This window comes from Parastagonospora nodorum, assembly GCF_000146915.1.
Source record: "Parastagonospora nodorum SN15 chromosome Unknown scaffold_39, whole genome shotgun sequence".
Classification (NCBI taxonomy): domain Eukaryota; kingdom Fungi; phylum Ascomycota; class Dothideomycetes; order Pleosporales; family Phaeosphaeriaceae; genus Parastagonospora; species Parastagonospora nodorum.
In genome coordinates, this window is record NW_001884587.1 from 73,685 (window position 1) to 92,439 (window position 18,755).

Sequence of the window (18,755 nt, forward strand, 5' to 3'; positions counted from 1 at the left end):
GCCTGGCGATCTTGTCCAACCGCAACGACTTGTGTAACTATTGGTCTGCAGAGGATCGTCGAGTTGGCGAAACGAAACACACGACGGACGGGAAAACAAACAGTGGAATTGGTGGGTATGGTGACATGTGAAGCACACGCGTTGTGCTACCCACTCCTGAGCAAACAGCGAGCCAACAGCCTCGCCAAGGTGGCTGATCGTTATGAAATCTCCGCTATCGCAACTCTCCCTTACCCCTGCTCCTTTCGCAGGGCCCCCAGGGTAAAGTTCAATTGTCAATTTCGACTGGCTAGGTGGACGGCAAGTGATTGCTTGAGCGCGCGGCGCAATGAGCGCGTGCCCAGCCTTGCGCTGGGCCACTGAGAAAGGAATATACTCCCGTGCCTTAATATCGACGTAATATGCTACCTGAGTATATAGGTATCTCTGCGGGACGTACCTCTTTCCTTCCCTCATCCAACTCATCAAACAGCTTGTCTGTAGTCACTCTTTAGAGAATCAGCTTTCATTTACGATACCCACTTCTTTCAACCACCTCACGACCACTTTTATCAATACCTCTTTTTTTGATAATTTCTACCAACACCAAATCAGTCAATATGAAGTTCTTCGCTGCCATCGCTGCTTTCGCCGCTGTCGCCGCTGCTCAGTACAGCGCTGCGCCGGTCGAGTCTTCATGCTCCGCCGTTGTCACCGTCACTGTGACTGAGTACGTTTTGTCTTTCTCTCTACTTATCCACAATCATCCTAATATCCTCCCCAGGGTCAAGCCTCACCTGCCTTCCGCCCCGGCCACCCACGCCGCCACTGGCCCAGCTCCCTACCCCACCGTCCCAGCTGTCCCCTCCGTCCCCGTCGGCACTGGTGTCCCCTCCTCCCCCGTTCTCGGCGGATCCAAGCCCTCCGGCACTGCTTCGCCGTCTGGAACTGGCTCCGTCTCTGCTCCCCCCAGCCAGTTCACTGGTGCTGCCTCCAACCTCAAGGTTGGCGGTGCCATGGCTGCTGGTGCCATTGTTGCCCTCTTCTTGTAGAGTTGAACTGCTGTGTGCTGGGGTGTTAATGGCGAGCCATTGATTTGGACGTGAGAGCGTAAATACTCATTCTTGAATATACTTTTGAAAAACTTATTCTTTTATCAAACGTGCTTGAATGTTGGTGGATGTTATTGGTCATCATGTCCTCCCACATAGACCCATGGCTCACCTGGATCCGTTTCTTGTCGTACTTCCCATCTGCTTGCGTAGAGCCTGCATCTGCCTTCTTCACTACTAACGTCCAAGCACCACTCTTTCCATGCTGGATCCCATGTCCAATCCTCCCAACATCCCAGCATATCAGCGGCAATTTCGGGCTGTAATCCCATACCATGCATGCTGACGTACTCCCAAATCTGCCGCTGCTCATCCAGACGCCAAAGCGACAAGTAAATGTACGCAGAATGCGACAGTCTCGTGCAAAATTCCCTATGAACAACGTCCCATGTCCAGTCATATTTGGAGAAGAAGACACGAGCGGAATGTCGCTTTGCCATTGATGATGCGTGCTGTTGGAAGAGATCTTCCAGCAGAGAGACGGCAGAGGACAAATCGCTGATATCGATGATCGAATACTCCGGCGACTTTGGTGGGACTGCGGGCGGATTCCAAAGCCTGTGATCACGAAGTTTCGATTTAAGATCGCCGAGCCGAATGTCGAGGGGTGTGAGATGAGCAGTAATGTCGGCGGTTGAGGGTTCTAGGGTTAATAGGACCATGCCGGAATTGATGTCTTGGGTCTGATTCAGGTGAGCTGCGCGTATCGCGGATAACATTGAGGTCAGGCGTACTGAATCTACGGGCAGCAAAATGGATGGCGCGATGCCTTTTGCCACATCTTCTTTGACATTTCGAATCGTTTGTTGGAGTGTAAGTACACTTTCGGTCAACTGCTGGCCTACCCTGTTCCCAGTGTTGGTTGTCGCGGAACTTGTGATCGACATTTGTCTACGTGTGCAGCACTTGGCGAGACAAAGAAGTAGACAAGAATTGTTGTGGTCTGTTTGAGGGGAAATGCTTGGTGGTGAGTAGCGCCCAGAACTCCGGATTTCACGCCACCGGCGAATCATTGGAAGACGACATGGGGGAGAGTATGTCATGGACGGTCGTAGTGGGAATGCATGAATGTTGATGATATTCTCATAGAACCGAAATACCAATTTCAGATGAAATCTTCAGAATGGGCGCAACAGACCTCGAGCCTGAGTGGGAGACGAAAGAGGAGAGACTGGGTTACCAGAGGTAGTTATGCGTCATGATTGGTCGACTGCGCTAGTGCGGATTTCCTTCTGTCACGGCACCCTTCGAACCGTACCTCAACCCTTATCTGCAGGAACACCTCTTCTTTTTCCTCGGAAGAGATCTAATTACTTACTTAGTTCGCAGAGTTTCAGACGTCTTATTTCCCCCGAATAATCATACATCATGCCGCCTTTGTCACTCGCACTTGACGTACTTGCTCATTGTCTTCTCGTTCAAAATCTTTCATTGTCTCGCTTCAATCCAGTCTGAATGTTACTTTCAGTCCTAAAATACGTCGGTGAATTACTGCGGGTACTTACTTACCATGGAGTCTAGCCTTGCACAGGCCGCTCCAAAGATCTTATGATTCTAGATTCTAGCCTGAGCTCGATCTACATCTGGTCACGACCGAAGAGGCCTAAGTGTCTACGTCGACGTGGAGGTTCCTTATAACTGTCAGCAACACTCCCGAAGCTGAACCTGCTCACCAGCTCGGGTGAGCGCACTCTAGGCGGAGTTCTGGGGCGTCTAGACCCACTACTACCATATCCGCTATCGTTGCGACTCATCGCATAACTGGTCTCAGACCGTCTAGTAGGAAGCCTCGACACATCTAGGCGGTTATGCTCCAGTGCCACATGTTCGCGCCAAGGGGCATCACGACTACTATCCGATCGATACTGATAAGCATCATTAGCCTCGTCATCCTCGTTCCAAAGCCTATTGAACTCATCTTGATACTTCTGTGGAATGGGAGTACGACGTGGTTCGTCATGAATCCAGCCACGAGAGCGCTGGTAGTCATCTTCATGACGGCGCGAGCGCTCATAACCGTTATCAGTGAAGTCGAAGCTGCTACCGAGCGCTGCTCGAGTAGCATTCCGCGTTTCGGATACGCGGACACGCGATTCTCTAGAGAGCCCTGCGTCGCGATACGCTGAGTGTGGTGGCTCTGGATAAGCTGCATTCCTGTTTCTACGATGCTCGAAATGGCTGTTTAGACAATCGCGCTTGCGCAGACGACTATACTCATCTCCTGGCAGACCGTGAGACCGACTCTGATCGTTGTATGTATTATAGGCAGACATTCGAAAAAATATATGCAGAGATAGTGTGAAAGGCTAGGACGTTCTGATTGAAATACGCTATCAGATCAGCGTGATGTCGATGTTGATGACATTGAATTGGTGCTAATATGCAACAGTTTTAAGTACGAGTATCTTCGAGGACCACAGCGGCCACGGTGGATACACTGCGTGCATTGTAAGTGCACCGACTTGTATACAATGATGTGGTGAAAGTCCGCTGGACCACGTATTCTCGCCAGAAGAGGACGCGTTCACTATGATCTTCGCAGACAAAGATTTAGGCGCAAAGACAACTTAAAGTTCTTGAGACTAATTGAACCATCAGAAACTACTAGCAAAATACTCAAAACTCACGCGGTGCTACGGCAACTTCATCCATAGCCGGTAATACGCAGATTCAGCGTCCTCGTCTGCCGCCCAGCCCAAGCTTCTTCAGCAACACTTTCAGCCATGCCATCTTATAGCCATACTTCGCATCGTCAGCGCGTTTTGCCATCCGATCTCTCGCCAAGCTCAAACTCCTGTCAGACGCATTGTCTCTCCACTGAGTCCGGACGCCAGCTGAGGCAGGAATGTAGTTGAAGTCTCCTTCACGGATGACAGGTAGCTCTCCTACCTCGCGCAGCCTCGGCTGCTCACTAGTGATACCAACGGCCCTTGCTTCTTGATTGTCCCAGCCTTGAGTCCAATCATCCTCAAATCCTAAGTTATCCAGGCTAAGAAAGTATGGGAACTGTTCCTGTGACATTATGGGTGAGATGTTTGGCGATGATGATGGTGAGTTTGTGCAGGAGTCTGAATCACTGTCGAGAAAGGTCATGTAGTCGTCGGATTGCGTTGGCCTGGGTTGTATGATGGTGGGGCTGTCAAGCATAGCAAATTGCCTGTGGGGTACCTCTATGATGCGAGTAAGTGGAGATTGTACAGATGCAGCGGAGGTTCTGCAAGGAAATGTTGGGTGAATGGGAGAGTCGATGTGCGATGACGCAGGCATGATTACTGGTGAAGCAATGTTGCAGGCAATGAATGTAGAAAATAATGTGGAAGTCGATGGCCCAGGGTTTAGATTTGAACGCGTAGTCTGCCCAAGGCTCTTATAACATGAAACCTCCCAACACAGCTTCGACAATAAGTTGAATGCGTTCGATCGAGTCAGAGAACAAAGCCGTAACAAAGGACCACGAACAGTCACATTGTGTAATGTAGGATTTTGGTGCTACAAAGAACCACGGATTCAAAGAAGACAAAGGCGCTCACATGTTTAGTGCTTTTAGGGGGAAGAGCTCGACATGGTGTAAAATGATCAAGTCTTCAATTTAATTGTCGCGTCTACTTTTCGACATAAATGATTTCCCTGACTTTGTTGTGATATAATTTTAAAAAAAATCTGACGCTTTCGTCTTCAAGACGTTCTGGTCGCGGTTGGTAAGGAGAACAATCGACCTGATGAGAATAGAAAGAATATCAACACGCTTTTCCACACACACTATAAGAAAGGACATGAAAACCCTCACCTGGGGTTGTGATTGATACATAGACTGCCAGTCTAATATTGTACTAGTGCACCGGAAATCGTCGCCTGCAGGTATTGAGATTGGTATTGAACTGGCGTGTGTAGTTGTAAACCATTAGGCCTTAATCGCTTCTTGTGGTAAATACGCTACGGCAAATTACCGAACTACAATAGTGTATCTTGTGGAGATCTCATTCACATCTAAGTCAATCTACATCTAGCTGTAATTGCCAGTGAGAGTGATTTTTAACATGTCTATGCAAGAAGGCGGCGCATGCAGCCTGCGGTCCCCGTTTGGGTCTAGTAGAAGAATGTTGGGTAACCAGCTGTGCCCGCTTCTTACCCACTGCAGCCTGCAACTGCCTTGCCCAACACCTTGCACGATCAACCCTTCTGCGTACATCCACGCGGAACGCGAGCCGAAACCATTATTCAACATGAAGATTTTCAGCGCATGCTCGATGCTGCTGATGACCGTCCTGTGCGGGTTGCAAGCAGGGGTCGGCGCCGGTAAATCCTTCCCGATTAGTCTATCGTCTCCAGCGCTAACGTGACACTGTAGAAGCGATCGTTAGCAACGCCCCTAACTTGGGGACCTCCGTCGGCGTGAAGCCCCTAGACAATCGTGGTGGTTGGGTCAACCCGGAAGATCTCGCCTCTATGCCACAATGCGTTGTTCAACAGGATCACAGGACCTGGCTGGACGCCTTGACGCATTGCACAAGCCACAGGTGCACCAGGCACTTCGGCGTATTCTGCACCCACAAGCAATGGCTGACCCAGCTCAGCTGCCTTCGCACCACATTCTCACCTGAGCTCGTCAAGCAATATGTACCATATTGCAGCAGATCAGTGCTTACCAAAGCACAAATCAGTAGGTGGATTCATCAGATCACTGATCGAACATGGCTAGTCGATGTCGGGGATACCAACGAACTACTTGAACTTACTCCATACTCCTTGCACGATGGCTATGCAGCGATCCATGTCGTTTCCAAAGCGCCGAAATGTCTGACGCATGCACCGTCCGCTAGTACTGGTGAACTGTTTCAGCACGCGTTAGCATCGTGTATGTTCACAAGCAGCGCCCAGCACACCGGAAATGCTGTTCGGCCCTGGGAATACAGTGAGTCGCTTCGATCCATGATATCTCTGGATTCAGAGACCGCTGGCTATGATTTGCTTGGAGTCAAGATCACACACGGCGAATATTTCGACAAGACGTGCTTTTGTCAAGTCTTTACCATCGATTGGACACGAGAGCCTTGCTCAGATCCAGGTAACATTGACATGACGATGGAGCGGTATTGGATGTATGCCACCTGTGGCAGATCCGCACTACCCGCTGGTCTCTGGAACAATCACCTCAAAACGACTGGAGATCACTACATTCCTATCGAAGAATGGAAATGGCCCAAGTGTGTAGCAGACATGCCAAAAGAAATACTCACGCGCCGCGACCAATGTACCACCGACGCATGTGATGTCAAATCCGACGACTACTGTACTATCAAACCGTCAGTTGACAAAGCAAGCTTTTGTCGTGATTTCAGCTACGAGTCCTGCGGAGGCTCGTGTCATGCCTTCAAAACTCGAATCGATTTTGTGCTTTGGCTTTTTCACCTTTGCCGCAATGTCCAGGACTGGTATGGTTTGCCAGAAAATTGGTACCATTCATTGGCTCGTCCCACTCGCGCTGAAATGACTCCATGGCGATGGAACGTCTCATTCTCTGACTACATTGGCATCGATATTCCCAGTAGTGAGAGTTCGGCAGATAAAGCTCCTCTATGTACATCAAATGGATGGAAAATCATGAGCCTTGCCCTGGTTAATACAGCTACAGTCATAGCTGTGTACTTCAGGCAGAGGATATACGCTTTCGAAGTGGCTAGCCATCTTTTACGGCAAATCGTTCCGTCCGGTTGGTTCTTAACTGGACTTTGGATCGCGGCCATTCAGCTGTTTGGCAACTTGCTCAATGCAGTGCTTGTACAGAGTACATATGGCTATGAGCACGTTCCCGTCATACAATTGATGCTTCTCTGGTGCTCCATGCCTCGACTAGCCTGGCTACCGATCTGGATTCTCAGTCGACAGCCTTTCGAGGCGATCAACCTCTCCGCAACGGCCTCATCCATCTTCGCAGAGATCATTATGCAAGCACTTTCTTTGTATCCCATGCTGACTACTGTCAAATATGGTCGCGAACACGACTTTTACTCTCGGGGCCTAGAACTTGCGGAAGGAGAGGCAGCAGCGAAAGCAATGTATACTGCCGCCCTCATGTGGCTCTTAGTCTTCGTGGTAGCACTTGTTCAGCTCCTACTCCTCACTCGAGCCATGATGAACACGACCACATCTGGACATCGCGATCTGCTTAAGTGGCGTAAAATCGAGCAACCACAGCCATCGAACATAGCCGAGGAATTGGCAACACAGGTCAATGAACGTATGCCTCTTCTAAAGTATGATTCGACACGGATCCGTCGTTACACCCAAGAAGAAAACAACGCAATGGACGATACAGTTTCTCCGGAGATCGAGATTATGCGCATATCACCAGAAAGTCTCTTAAGGTCATACATCGTGACAGTGGTTATATTGCTCCTCTTCTGGGCCGCTCAATGGGTCTTCTGGGCTGGGTTCATCAGTCTGAGTTCTGAATTGTAGGTTAAATCACCATCATTTGACTTGTAATCGCTAACGTTGGTAGATACTGCCCACCTAACCTTGTGTTTCTCACGATTGTTTGGAGCGTTTGCTCAGTAGCGGGCATTATGGTTGTAAATACATGGGAGGCATGATGGCGCATGGTTGTCAAAATTACCACAAGTTTTTATTGAAGGTGCCTAACGTCTACAAACTATGTGCTATGACTTGTATTGGAACGATCTCGTACACACGTTTAATTCTCTTACGTCGTCTGAGCCGCACTGTCACCCCCTGTCGAAACCACCCAGACAGCCCCTAAAACAACGCTCGCACTTTGGTGAACCCATCTTTGAGAGGGCGCAGCAAAGCTGCGGACGCACTACGAGATAGTCGGTGGATTTTACGATTACCCCGAAAGACGCTTGCTCCATCATCGTCTCCTAACACCCGTTCAGAGTGCTCGAGTTGATGTTGGTGCGTGGAGAAGTTGGGATCAAGCTGGTCAAGCTGTGTTGCTTCGGGCAAGGCGTTGACCAAACCCAACGACCGTCGGCGACGAGTTTCCTCACCGCGCTGATCATATTGAATGTCAGGCTCTTCGTTGATTGTATCAATAAAGCGCAGGTTGGCCGGGTTCATCACGGTGAGAGGGGCCTGGAGGACATATCCGAGGGCTCCACGATCAGTGTACACGTACGAGCCAGTGGAGTCTCGATTAGATGGTGCATTGAGAGTAGAATTCATGGTAAAATTGGCAACTTGCAGATTGGCATGGAGGTGGTTTGAGATTATGCCTCGATCAATTTGGGCATATTCGATGGTAGAGTTACGACTGCTTTGGGTGCGTGGAACAGTAACGTCCTGGTCATACTCCACGTACGAGCTTTGGCGAGACAGCATGCGAGGACTAGGTATGCTAGAAGCATTGACCACGCGCAGAGGAACTCTATGACCATTTGATGTGATGCCATGATCGTTCTGTGCGTAGCTGATAATAGAGTCACGATTGTTGGGCGTCCATGCTGGAGCACCGCTACCAGAATCTGAATTGACATGAACCGAAATGTCCACTGGTTCGTCCCTAGGGAACGGTGGGGTTTTCTCGTGAGCCAAGCTTCCATCGGATACCACAGCCACTGTCTTAGAGTAAAGCGGAGACAGAGCTTGATCAGGCTGGTGAGCTGAGTCTTGCCGACGCAGTGCCTCTGTAAGAACTGGGCCAGAGATAGGACGATCGCGTGAGACGATGTGGCTACCGCCCCGCGAAGCGCGTTGAGAGCGGCGAGTAGAAGCGCACGCTGAGATAGTCTCCTCGCGGGAAGCTGCTGAAGTCCTGCCAGCATTACCCAGATACTGGGAACGTAGGCTTGAAGATGTATGTTTGTAATGCATATTCACTGAAGTCGAGATAATGTACGTGGAAATCGGTGTGTTGCGTGTGAGCCGTGCGTTGTGATTTGTATACGTCTTCTACAATCGAGAAATGAGAGTAAGATGTCTTCTTAGATTTAATTATTCGCAAAATTTACTCATAGTTCGTCGGCAAGCATTGGACTTTGTGGCTTACACAATGTAGCATCATGAGATCCTGAACAATGTCGCGCACATGGTAGCAAGTGAAATTTGGCCGTCAGACACTGTGAATGAAGAAGGCGCGTACAATCACACAATGTACTGCTTGTTGATAGCGACCATACAACGAACTGAACTTCGAGGCAGGGCCAGGCGCTCAAATGTATTTGAATCACACACTTGTCCCATACGCTACTCTTAGGCAAGATCTATCCAGACATCCCCCAGATCAGTCGCCGCTCCCTCTGAACTCGCAGGATCCATACAGACATCCACTTTGTCACCCGATCTCTCTAAAAGCTGTTCTGGACTACCCACACCCAGTGTCTCGGACACGACGCCACCAACCGGCCCACCAGACTCCACCGGTGCTTCACTCGAGCACTCGTACTCCATCTCCTCACCTTCGAACTCATCTCCATCTGAACTGAAATCGACACGTAGCCCCAACGGCAAACTACCCGACGATATCGCCTCCAACCTCCGCACCTCCCCAGCTACCCTGCCGTTCCTAGCCACCACCCTCTTCCCCTTCGCATTCATGCGCCGCTTCCCAGTCCTCACGTCCTCTCTCCTTGCCCACCTCGCCAACTCCTCTTTTTCCTCTTCCTCTGTCATGACTGGTTCCATCATTTCCACCGCGTGGATGAACCGATTTGATGGGTGAAAGAGCCGGCCTGAGGCTGTGCGGCGGAGCACGGGGTGTGGTGAATTGGGGCGAACGGGGTTGGAGTTGAGGTCGAGAATGTCGGATTGGATAATCGTGGGATGGGGTGAGGGGTGCCGTTGGCCCTCAGTTGCTTGACGAAGATCTAGGGAGTCTAGTGTGTCTCGACGGTTCGAGGATGGTACAGTGACGGGACTGTGACTTGGGGGATTTGATTTTAGTGTAGTTACACGGGACAATATGGATGTGTGCATGCTGTTACTGGTAGCAAGCCAGACTGGGCTGTGCGAAGATTCTTGATCGTCGCGGGAAAATGCGGGAGACAAAGATATGGTTAATGTTGCGATGGAAAAAGAGGTGGATGAGAATATGGTAAAGGACATGCAATCTGTGTTTCAATATACCGAGACATTGTTTGTTGAGTTAAAGACAAGCAGTACCGTCTATCTCGAACGCTATGCAACAGGCTGCGACATGGTCTCATGCCGTGGAAGACGGTATCAAATTCCTGACAAAATGCTTTGGACGCCGGACACCGAACATGTCATTGAAACGGTAGAAACAAACGCACTGAAGTGTATGGCAGTGGTAGATCTGTACAGGCCCTCACCTGGCGCGAAGTACTTTTAGCGCCGACTCTTCAAGCCAGCTCGTGTAGCTGTGGATCGCCTTGCGGGTTTTGACTCTTCCTCACTCCCAGAAACATCTTCTCCGTCCTCCAAGTCGTCGCTCATAGGCTCGGACATGTCATCACCAGTGTCAACATCCGTCTCTTCCGCTTCATCGTCTAAGAGGTTGTCAGAATCCTCGCTACCTTCATCAGACTCTTCATCAACCTCCATGGTAGTAGGCATCTGGTCGACAGAGCTATCATCATCGTCCTCCATCTCGTCGCGTAATCGCTTTTGTGCACCGGAGGGCGCATCGCCTTCCACGGATCCTTCTGCGGACGATACGTAGTCGTCTTCTCCTTCCACGTAAATGACAGCCTCATCTTCGTCATCATTCGCGGCCCTTCTTTGGTTTCTCCGTCTCAGGTCGAGTTGAGCTTGTAACATATCCAGGCGACCCTTGAGGGAAAGCAGAGGCTGTAGCCCGCTGGCACGCTCCTTCAGCACCTTGTTAAGAGTCGAGAGCTGCTTGACGAGTTGAGGCTGGCTGGCGAGGTAGCCACCATGTGCGGCAAGCGACCATTGTACCCAAACCATGAGCATGCCAGCCCGTCCGGGCTTCTTGTGTAACCGCTCGGCAAGCTTTTGTAGGAGGTTGCCGACAAGTGGGGATGGTAGGCGTTCGACAGTGGCGTAGATGGCATCGACATCAACATTGCGCAGGCAGGACTCGAGGAGGTCTGTATCGTTGGTACGGAGAGCTTGCGTGAGGACAGTTCCCAGCGTGTTCATTGACGGGGTCGCGAGTGTGCGGGCCTGCGATGCTGTCGCAATGGCTTTGGACTCTGCACTGGCGTCGAATGCAGACTCGACATCGACAATGCGAGTTTCTCTGGCTGGCTCCGGCTCTTGTGCGCGCAGACGTTCTCCGAACGATAGTTCCTCGGCGTCAGCATTCTCGTCGTCGGCTGGTCGGTCTTCCTCAAGCGCATGGCCGTTGACTGCAGGTGCAGCATCCTCGTCGCTTGCGCCCGCTTGCACGTCCTCCTCAGACTCGCCTTCATCGCTTTCGTCGTCACTTTCTTCAGCGCTGCTGATCTCGATTACAGGCTGCTCCGCATCTTCCATATCGACGTCACCATGACCGGCTTGGCCGCCGCCGACTACCACAGTAGCTTCGTCGACTCGGCTCTTTCGTGCATTTTTGGCGCCATTGATCTTTGCCGCAGGCCTCTGTGCTGCGGTGCCGTTTGCCAGTGCCTTGAGGCCGTTGGGGCGGGCGACTGCGGGGGATTGGGCGAGCTTCGTCTTTTTCGCGGGCGGCGCACTATCGCGCGTCGCTCTTGAATTTTTCTGGGCGCGTGAAGCTACGGCGGCAGGCATTTTTGCAGGCTGCCTCTGTGTGAGCGGCGCGGATACTGTGGTGCAAGGCTTTGGTGCCTTGTGTCGCGACGGGGTGTCGTTGTGTATGTTGAAGAGCTACAAGACATGTTGATGCACCCAGAAAAAAGTTCGAGATGCGCTACGCACGGGCCAAGCGCGCACTGACCTTCGCGAATTTAAGCAGGAACGACCAAGTGTCATCCACATCCAGCAACAGCGAGTCTGCGCGTTCACAAGACCAGAATCCAGGAGACGCGTCGGCCATGCGTGTCGTAGAGATGGAGCTTTTACGCGCAGATGCGCAACAGATAAATACCTCAGCATGCAGCTCATGGTTCCCAGGACCGCAACAGCACACTTACGAATGGAGCTAGTACAGGGGCGCTAGCTTGGCTTAAGCTGTCGCGGCCACAGTATATTACAGCCTGGCACTGCCCATCCAACTCACGACTTTTGTTCTCCGGTGCCAATCCGCTTACCTCCTCCGATACGTCCGTCCATTACTCGATCCCCGCTACCGTCATTGCAACCGCGCCCAGCCTGAAACCCGACACAAAATTCGTCTTTGCGCGTCCCCCCCAGCAGCTGCAGCCTGCTAGCGCACTTTAGCTTTCCCAAGTCGAAGTACCACACCTCATCGCCGCCGCCGCCATCCGTGCACCGTCTGTGTCTTGTTGTTGCAACACTGAGAGCTGCACCGCTTGCTTGCTGTCCGCACTCTTGCTTTGTGTGCACGCGCTTCGCCGCACGACAAACAACGCGTCGGCGCTGCGGGCCCAAACACAATCCTTGAGTCATCGTTGCGCGCATTGCTTTGAAGCCCATCGCCACCACCCTTGTAAGTCACATGACCCAGCATCCGTTTCAGCCTCCTCTGCAGGATTTAAGTAAACCGCCTGCTGCCCCTCCCTTCTGTTCGCACTTTACCGACAAGCCACATTCAACCCCACCCCACTTGATCGCCGCAAACGCGCTACCAAGCTTTCACTCCCCGACTTACTACCGAGTTCGTCATTATTGCACGCGTCTTGTTAGCGCAGTCGCGCGCGCAACTCTATGGCAGTCGCTAACGGCCCCAGAACCGCAGCTGCCCTCTGCAACACCGCCTCTCTGTCAGCCGTGCGCAACCTCGACCTTCACTCTTATGGCCCTATGGCAGTAATGACATCACCTGCATTGGACAAATCCCCCTCAGAGCTGAAGGCGAGCGCTATTGCGCCGGCGGACGGCATGGCCATGGACATTGAGACAAACGGGTGAGTGCGCTCCCTCACATCACATCTCACCGCTCCTCTTGCCGTCCCCTTCACCTTATGACTTGCGCGCTAACATAAACCAGCAATCATGACATGCTGTTTGATGATCCCATTACCAGCACCGACGCGACCGAGGATCCTGCGCAAACCAAAGCCGCTGTAAACGGTGACCACACGACTTCGGACACGTCAGCATCTGCACCAGCAGTCGAACCCGCCTTCCAGCCAACTACAAACGTCTCCAGCGGTATCGACGGCATCGCGCAATTCCTGCCTGATAGCCAGCCAGACAACAACTCGTTGTTTGGCGAGGATTCCGATATGGGCGCAACTTCTTTGGGACAGGCCGTGGAGGCTCCAACTTCAGATTTGCGCGAGGAGCCTGCAACTGCTGAGGAGCTGACCGCCGCTAAGGATGCATCGGCTGAGAGTACGCAACAAGTACCAGAGACACAACTTCCCGCGAAGCAGGAATCATCCCCGGAAGCAATGGACGTTTCCGTAGACGCATCTCAAGACTCAAAACCACCTGAGTCGTCCGGGCCGCCTACCAAGCCGATGCACGACCTCTCGATCCAAACAAACTCCGATGCCGCAGCCCATCAACCTACTCCTACTCAGTCACCGGCGCTTGTTGATCGCGATATGGAGGATGCCCCGCCGTCTGGAAAAGTGCGCCCGCGTGAAGATGACGAGTATGATGTACCGGAGGCGAAGCGGACCAAGACCGAGGACGAATCCACTAGTCAGGTGGATTTCAAGGTTCCAGATGTTCCGGCTCAAATCGAGCAGCCAAATGGCAATGGTGTGTCTTCGGCGCCCGGTTCGAGCTCGGCTCAAGAGCCTTCGGGCGTGCACAACGCTGTCGACTTCGAGGAATGGCCTACTACTCCCATGACAAGTGCGCAGAACAAGTTCTTACTGGAGAGGATAAGGAACACCAAGAAGATCAAAGTCTCTCTTGCGTTCAAAGACCCTGTGGATCACATTGCGCTCAACATTCCCACCTACCCTGAGCTCGTGAAGAAGCCAATGGACTTGTCTACAATGGAAAACAAACTGAAAGAGAACAAGTACACCTACGTCAGAGAGTTCATGGCAGACTTGGACCAGATGATCGAAAACAGCGAGTTGTTCAACAACAAGCAGCACCCGGTCACTCAGGCAGGCTACAATCTGCGTGCTTACTTCTTGAAGGGTATGGGCAAGATGCCACGAGGCAGCAGTGCTGAGGAGCCACCCAAACAGGTGAAGGCGAAAAAGCCTACGGTCAACACAGCCAACAAGGCTCGTCGCGAGTCTAGGGTCGCACCACCTACCGTAAAGTCTCCCGCTGCTACAACACCTGGAACAGCCACATCGTCGGGCCCCGCATGGCCTCTCGTTGAAGGGGTTCCCGTCATACGTCGCGATTCATCAGGTATGAATGATCGACCGAAGCGGGAAATTCATAGGCCTTCCAAGGACCTGCCATATTCCAGCGCTAAGCCTCGCAAGAAGAAGTATGCGCAGGAGCTGAAGTTTTGTGAAAGCGTTTTGGCAGAGCTTCTCAAGCCGAAATACGCTGCCGTCTCGTATCCTTTCGTATCTCCTGTAGATCCCGTGGCTCTTAACATCCCTTCGTATCTCAAGATTATCAAGAAGCCCATGGACTTCGGCACGATTGAGAAGAACTTGAAGGCTGGTATGTACCAGAGCGCCAAGGACTTCCACGCCGATGCCCATTTAGTCTTTCAAAACTGCTACAAGTTCAACCCCGAAGGGGATGCAGTCAATAAAATGGGCCACGATTTGGAAGACATCTTCGAGAAGCTGTGGCGGGAGAAGGCAGACTGGCTTGCTGCGCATGCGCCTGAGGCATCTCCTGAAATGTATACTGACGAGGATGACGAGGATGACGAGGAGGAGGAGGAGGAAGTCGATCCTGCGCAGGCACAGTTCCTCGCTATCCAGCAGCAGATTGCGCAACTGAACGAAACTGCTCAAGCTCTCCTACAGCAGCAGAAAGGCAGTAAGCGCGCTTCGCCCAAGGCTTCTTCAAAGAAGAAGAAGAGCAGCTCCAAGCCTTTGCAAAGGAAACAAAGTCTCCCTCTTTCTGTACCGCCTCCTCAGCCAAAGGGAGGGAAGCCCAAGCCAAAGATCAAGGCCCCGGCGCCTCTGACATTCAACCAAAAGCAGGAGATATCAGAAGGCATCAGCACGTTGGGTGACGCTGACATGAGGAAGGCAGTCCAGATCATCAGGAATGGCTGTCCCCACCTCGCAAGCGTGCACGACGATGAGATGGAGCTCGATATGGACGAGATTAATGATGACACCCTGAGAGAGCTCTTCAAGTTCATCAAGTCGATTCGCGGTCCGAAGGGCGGGGTGGTTGCTGATGATGACTTCGAGCCTCCACGGCAGATCACCAAGCAGACGACCAGTAGGCCCAAGAAGAACAAGCCCATGGGCAAGACGGAGCAAGAGGACAACATGCGCAAAATCCAGGAGAAGTTGCAGTCTTTCCAGGGCGGCGCTTCCGGGTCCAGCCAGTCTCCACCTGGTGAGTCGTTAGTGAATGTATCAGGTGACTCAAGACTAACGTGTACAGCAAATGATGCTTCTAGCGACGACGATGAGTCGAGCGGCTCCGAGAGCGAAGAGGAGTAAGCCTGTCTCGTCCCTTCTCAACACCCCTCGCGTGACTCCGTGGCTTTCGATATTTCTCTTGGACTCGCTTTTGCTCGCCTCTGCATTGATAGTTGACTTGGACCCTCTGCTCCTTCGGCAAGACTTCGGTACGACTTGATGCTCGTTATCGATTGTGCGAGGACGCAAGCAAGGACCTGCCTCAGACTGTCAGCGTGTTTTCACTCGATGATCGTGAATTTCTTACCCTTAACACACACACACCATAAAACCCCCACCCGCAACAACATCAGGTCTCATGTACAGTATCCTTCACCCCACCTTAGAAGTACTGGGGTACACTTATGCCGGCAACGGATTACGACTTGATGAGGATTGTGTTTTGGGATCCTGCCTGCAGCCATTTGGTTGCATACTTTTGCTGGAAGGTCGGCACTGAGTGGTCGCGAACATGGGGTTTCCAGATGCCGGCTCGGCTGTATCAATATGCTCTTCGAGTCGAGAGCCACATTCAATGAAGCAATATTCTCAATTTCGTCGTGCATGGCCCGTATGCGTGCGTGTCTTGTCGAAACTTGGCGTGTTTTGTTGTACTGCACCGGACAGCCAATGAGTATGGTTGCACAAACTGCGTCGCACTGCTGACTCCAGGCCGTAATTATCTTGATATCCTTGCTCTTGTATGGTTCTTGTTGGTGGTGTGGTTTTGGGTCAGTCCCTTTCTTTGGAACCTTGTGTTAAAGGAGCGGCTATGGTGCGGGTGTTAGCGATCCGAGAGGGCGACCGACAGGAGGGCGCCTCGAGTCCTATGTCGTCGAGCACAAAGCCTGGAATAATGTCAGCGGCGGGCCTGTCGCGGGCAAATGTAGAGTACTGTACGTCCAGCTAGGTGCTGCACTCCCATAACAAAGTCCTTTGAATGCGCAGTGAGCCCCATTGTGTGACGCGGAGGGGGCGCGAACAAAAGACGAGGGGGGAAGGCGCGATGGTCTACAAAACTGTCCGAGACAAATCTGGGTGCGCGATAGGCAAAGCAGCAGTTGCTCATGCAGCAAGGCGCTCGAGCGAGTAGTAGAGGCGTAGAGGCGTAGAAAGCAGACAGTGGTGGTATTTGGTGAGCGGAGCGGAGGTGGGGACGCCTGGGGCGGCTGATCAAGATGAGCCAGCCCTGACACTAGTCTTTCGCGAACCTTTGGATCCCCAAAACTTCAAGCTCCAAACAGCCAAACACTCGACGCGCCCCCACACAACCCACCGTCATCAACGCCCAAACAATCAATCACACAGACCAACACCCTGTCTTAGACTAAAGGACAGCGATTGAGCATTTGCGATAGCCAATATGGCGACGGTCCCGGTCAGCGAAGTGAAGAGCAACACGCGCGAAGGCAGAACTGCAGCCCATAGCCATATCAAGGGCTTGGGGTTGTCGAGTGATGGGCGCGCGACTCCTTCTGCAGGTGGCTTCATCGGCCAAGCTGCAGCTCGAGAGGTACAAGGGAGCACCGGACCAGGCTCCAACAGCTGTACTGACAGATACCTAGGCATGCGGTCTGGTAGTCGACCTTGTCAAGGCGAAGAAGATGTCGGGGCGAGCTGTACTACTTGCAGGAGGACCCGGAACCGGAAAAACCGCACTCGCATTGGCTGTCAGTCAAGAGCTGGGTACGAAAGTGCCCTTCTGTCCGATCGTCGGCAGCGAGATCTACTCAGCTGAGGTCAAGAAGACGGAGGCGCTTATGGAGAACTTCAGGAGAGCAATAGGTATGTTTGTAAAGCGCGCTGTTCGTACAATATGAGCATCAAGCACTCAACATGGCTGTCCCGAGTCGCGTAGGACGATCGCCAGGGTTTGCGCTAACACTCACTCAGGGCTGCGCGTCAAGGAAACCAAGGAAGTCTACGAGGGCGAGGTCACCGAACTCACACCCGAAGAAGCCGAGAACCCACTTGGAGGCTATGGCCGCACAATCTCACATCTGCTCATCAACCTCAAGTCCGCCAAGGGCACGAAGAAGCTACGCCTAGACCCATCGATCTACGAGGCGATACAGAAGGAACGCGTGCGTTTGGGAGATGTCATCTACATCGAAGCGAACACGGGCGCGGTCAAGCGCGTTGGTCGATCAGACGCGTACGCGACCGAATTCGATCTCGAGGCAGAGGAGTATGTGCCAATACCCAAGGGCGATGTGCACAAGAAGAAGGAGATTGTACAGGATGTCACGCTACACGATCTTGATGTAGCGAATGCAAGACCTCAGGGTGGACAGGACATCATGAGCATGATGGGCCAGCTGATGAAGCCCAAGAAGACTGAGATCACGGAGAAGCTGCGGTTAGAGATCAACAAGGTCGTCAACAGGTACATTGACCAGGGCGTGGCTGATCTTGTTCCTGGTGTGCTATTCATTGACGAGGTGAGTTCATCGCTATGGCTCGTCGTACATGCATGCTAACAAAAGCAGGTTCACATGCTTGATCTTGAGGCTTTCACCTTCCTTAACCGCGCCCTCGAATCGCCATTGTCACCCCTTGTCATCCTCGCTTCGAACCGCGGCAACACGCACATTCGTGGCGGAGAGAACCTTCCCCCCTCCGCGCACGGCATCCCTTCAGATCTACTTGCCCGTCTTCTGATCATCCCAACACATCCTTATGGCCCAGCAGAGATCAAGTCGATTATTACCACGCGCGTCCAGACGGAGAAACTCAGCATCTCAGATGCAGCAAAGGACAAGGTCAGCCAACTCGGCGAGAAGGTCAGCCTTAGATATGCGCTGCAACTACTTGCACCAGCAAGCGTATTGGCAGACGTCAGCGGACGAGAAGGCAAGCAGATTCAGGTTGAAGATGTGGAAGAGTGCCAAGATCTCTTTATCGACGCAAGAAGGAGTGCGCAAAACATGGGCGAGGCAAATGGCTACATTGCATAATGGGGTTGTTTGCGATGTACGATTAGGCTGGCGTTGGGATATGGACACTTGTATGGCGTTGCCGCGCTGCAGGACATGGACTGCAAAAGTTAGCGCAAACATGTAACTGAATACCTGAGTAATTCGAAAAATAATCGGAAACGTCTGCTCTTTGAGTGAATCCACGA

The 18,755-nt window shown here is 52.2% G+C and overlaps 10 protein-coding genes across 10 annotated transcripts; 6 read left to right on the plus strand and 4 right to left on the minus strand.

The window, feature by feature from the left end:
- Positions 1-454: 454 nt before the first annotated feature.
- Positions 455-1,123, plus strand: SNOG_15580 (hypothetical protein). The gene is made up of 2 exons (XM_001805673.1): positions 455-709; positions 764-1,123. Exons 1-2 carry the CDS (start codon positions 600-602, stop codon positions 1,029-1,031), a joined length of 378 nt encoding a protein of 125 aa, XP_001805725.1. The 5' UTR covers positions 455-599; the 3' UTR covers positions 1,032-1,123.
- A 721-nt stretch (positions 1,124-1,844) lies between these two features.
- Positions 1,845-2,280, plus strand: SNOG_15581 (hypothetical protein; the record flags this gene model as incomplete). The annotated part of the gene is made up of 3 exons (XM_001805674.1): positions 1,845-1,904; positions 2,074-2,125; positions 2,201-2,280. The coding sequence occupies 3 exons, from the start codon at positions 1,845-1,847 to the stop codon at positions 2,278-2,280; spliced, it is 192 nt and encodes a 63-aa protein (XP_001805726.1).
- Positions 2,281-2,914: 634 nt separating this feature from the next.
- On the plus strand, positions 2,915-3,752 carry SNOG_15582 (hypothetical protein; the record flags this gene model as incomplete). Its single annotated transcript, XM_001805675.1, has 4 exons — positions 2,915-3,149; positions 3,320-3,343; positions 3,481-3,539; positions 3,690-3,752. The coding sequence occupies 4 exons, from the start codon at positions 2,915-2,917 to the stop codon at positions 3,750-3,752; spliced, it is 381 nt and encodes a 126-aa protein (XP_001805727.1).
- A 9-nt stretch (positions 3,753-3,761) lies between these two features.
- Positions 3,762-4,358, minus strand: SNOG_15583 (hypothetical protein; the record flags this gene model as incomplete). The annotated part of the gene is made up of 1 exon (XM_001805676.1): positions 3,762-4,358. The coding sequence occupies one exon, from the start codon at positions 4,356-4,358 to the stop codon at positions 3,762-3,764; it is 597 nt and encodes a 198-aa protein (XP_001805728.1).
- Positions 4,359-5,314: 956 nt separating this feature from the next.
- SNOG_15584 (hypothetical protein) lies at positions 5,315-7,550 on the plus strand (the record flags this gene model as incomplete). The annotated part of the gene is made up of 2 exons (XM_001805677.1): positions 5,315-5,387; positions 5,440-7,550. 2 exons carry the CDS (start codon positions 5,315-5,317, stop codon positions 7,548-7,550), a joined length of 2,184 nt encoding a protein of 727 aa, XP_001805729.1.
- A 297-nt stretch (positions 7,551-7,847) lies between these two features.
- Positions 7,848-8,924, minus strand: SNOG_15585 (hypothetical protein; the record flags this gene model as incomplete). Its single annotated transcript, XM_001805678.1, has 1 exon — positions 7,848-8,924. One exon carries the CDS (start codon positions 8,922-8,924, stop codon positions 7,848-7,850), a length of 1,077 nt encoding a protein of 358 aa, XP_001805730.1.
- Positions 8,925-9,302: 378 nt separating this feature from the next.
- On the minus strand, positions 9,303-10,025 carry SNOG_15586 (hypothetical protein; the record flags this gene model as incomplete). Its single annotated transcript, XM_001805679.1, has 1 exon — positions 9,303-10,025. One exon carries the CDS (start codon positions 10,023-10,025, stop codon positions 9,303-9,305), a length of 723 nt encoding a protein of 240 aa, XP_001805731.1.
- Positions 10,026-10,397: 372 nt separating this feature from the next.
- Positions 10,398-11,765, minus strand: SNOG_15587 (hypothetical protein; the record flags this gene model as incomplete). Its single annotated transcript, XM_001805680.1, has 1 exon — positions 10,398-11,765. One exon carries the CDS (start codon positions 11,763-11,765, stop codon positions 10,398-10,400), a length of 1,368 nt encoding a protein of 455 aa, XP_001805732.1.
- Positions 11,766-12,821: 1,056 nt separating this feature from the next.
- On the plus strand, positions 12,822-15,673 carry SNOG_15588 (hypothetical protein; the record flags this gene model as incomplete). The annotated part of the gene is made up of 3 exons (XM_001805681.1): positions 12,822-13,021; positions 13,105-15,566; positions 15,615-15,673. The coding sequence occupies 3 exons, from the start codon at positions 12,822-12,824 to the stop codon at positions 15,671-15,673; spliced, it is 2,721 nt and encodes a 906-aa protein (XP_001805733.1).
- A 1,321-nt stretch (positions 15,674-16,994) lies between these two features.
- SNOG_15589 (hypothetical protein) lies at positions 16,995-18,726 on the plus strand (the record flags this gene model as incomplete). Its single annotated transcript, XM_001805682.1, has 4 exons — positions 16,995-17,144; positions 17,197-17,416; positions 17,525-18,072; positions 18,121-18,726. 4 exons carry the CDS (start codon positions 16,995-16,997, stop codon positions 18,586-18,588), a joined length of 1,386 nt encoding a protein of 461 aa, XP_001805734.1. The 3' UTR covers positions 18,589-18,726.
- Between the last annotated feature and the right edge of the window lie 29 nt (positions 18,727-18,755).

Coding starts and splice junctions, on each gene's coding strand:
- SNOG_15580 (XM_001805673.1), top strand. CDS start 600: ATGAAGTTCTTCGCTGCCATCGCTGCTTTCGCCGCTGTCGCCGCTGCT. Junction 710..763: donor GTCACCGTCACTGTGACTGA/GTACGTTTTGTC, acceptor TATCCTCCCCAG/GGTCAAGCCTCACCTGCCTT.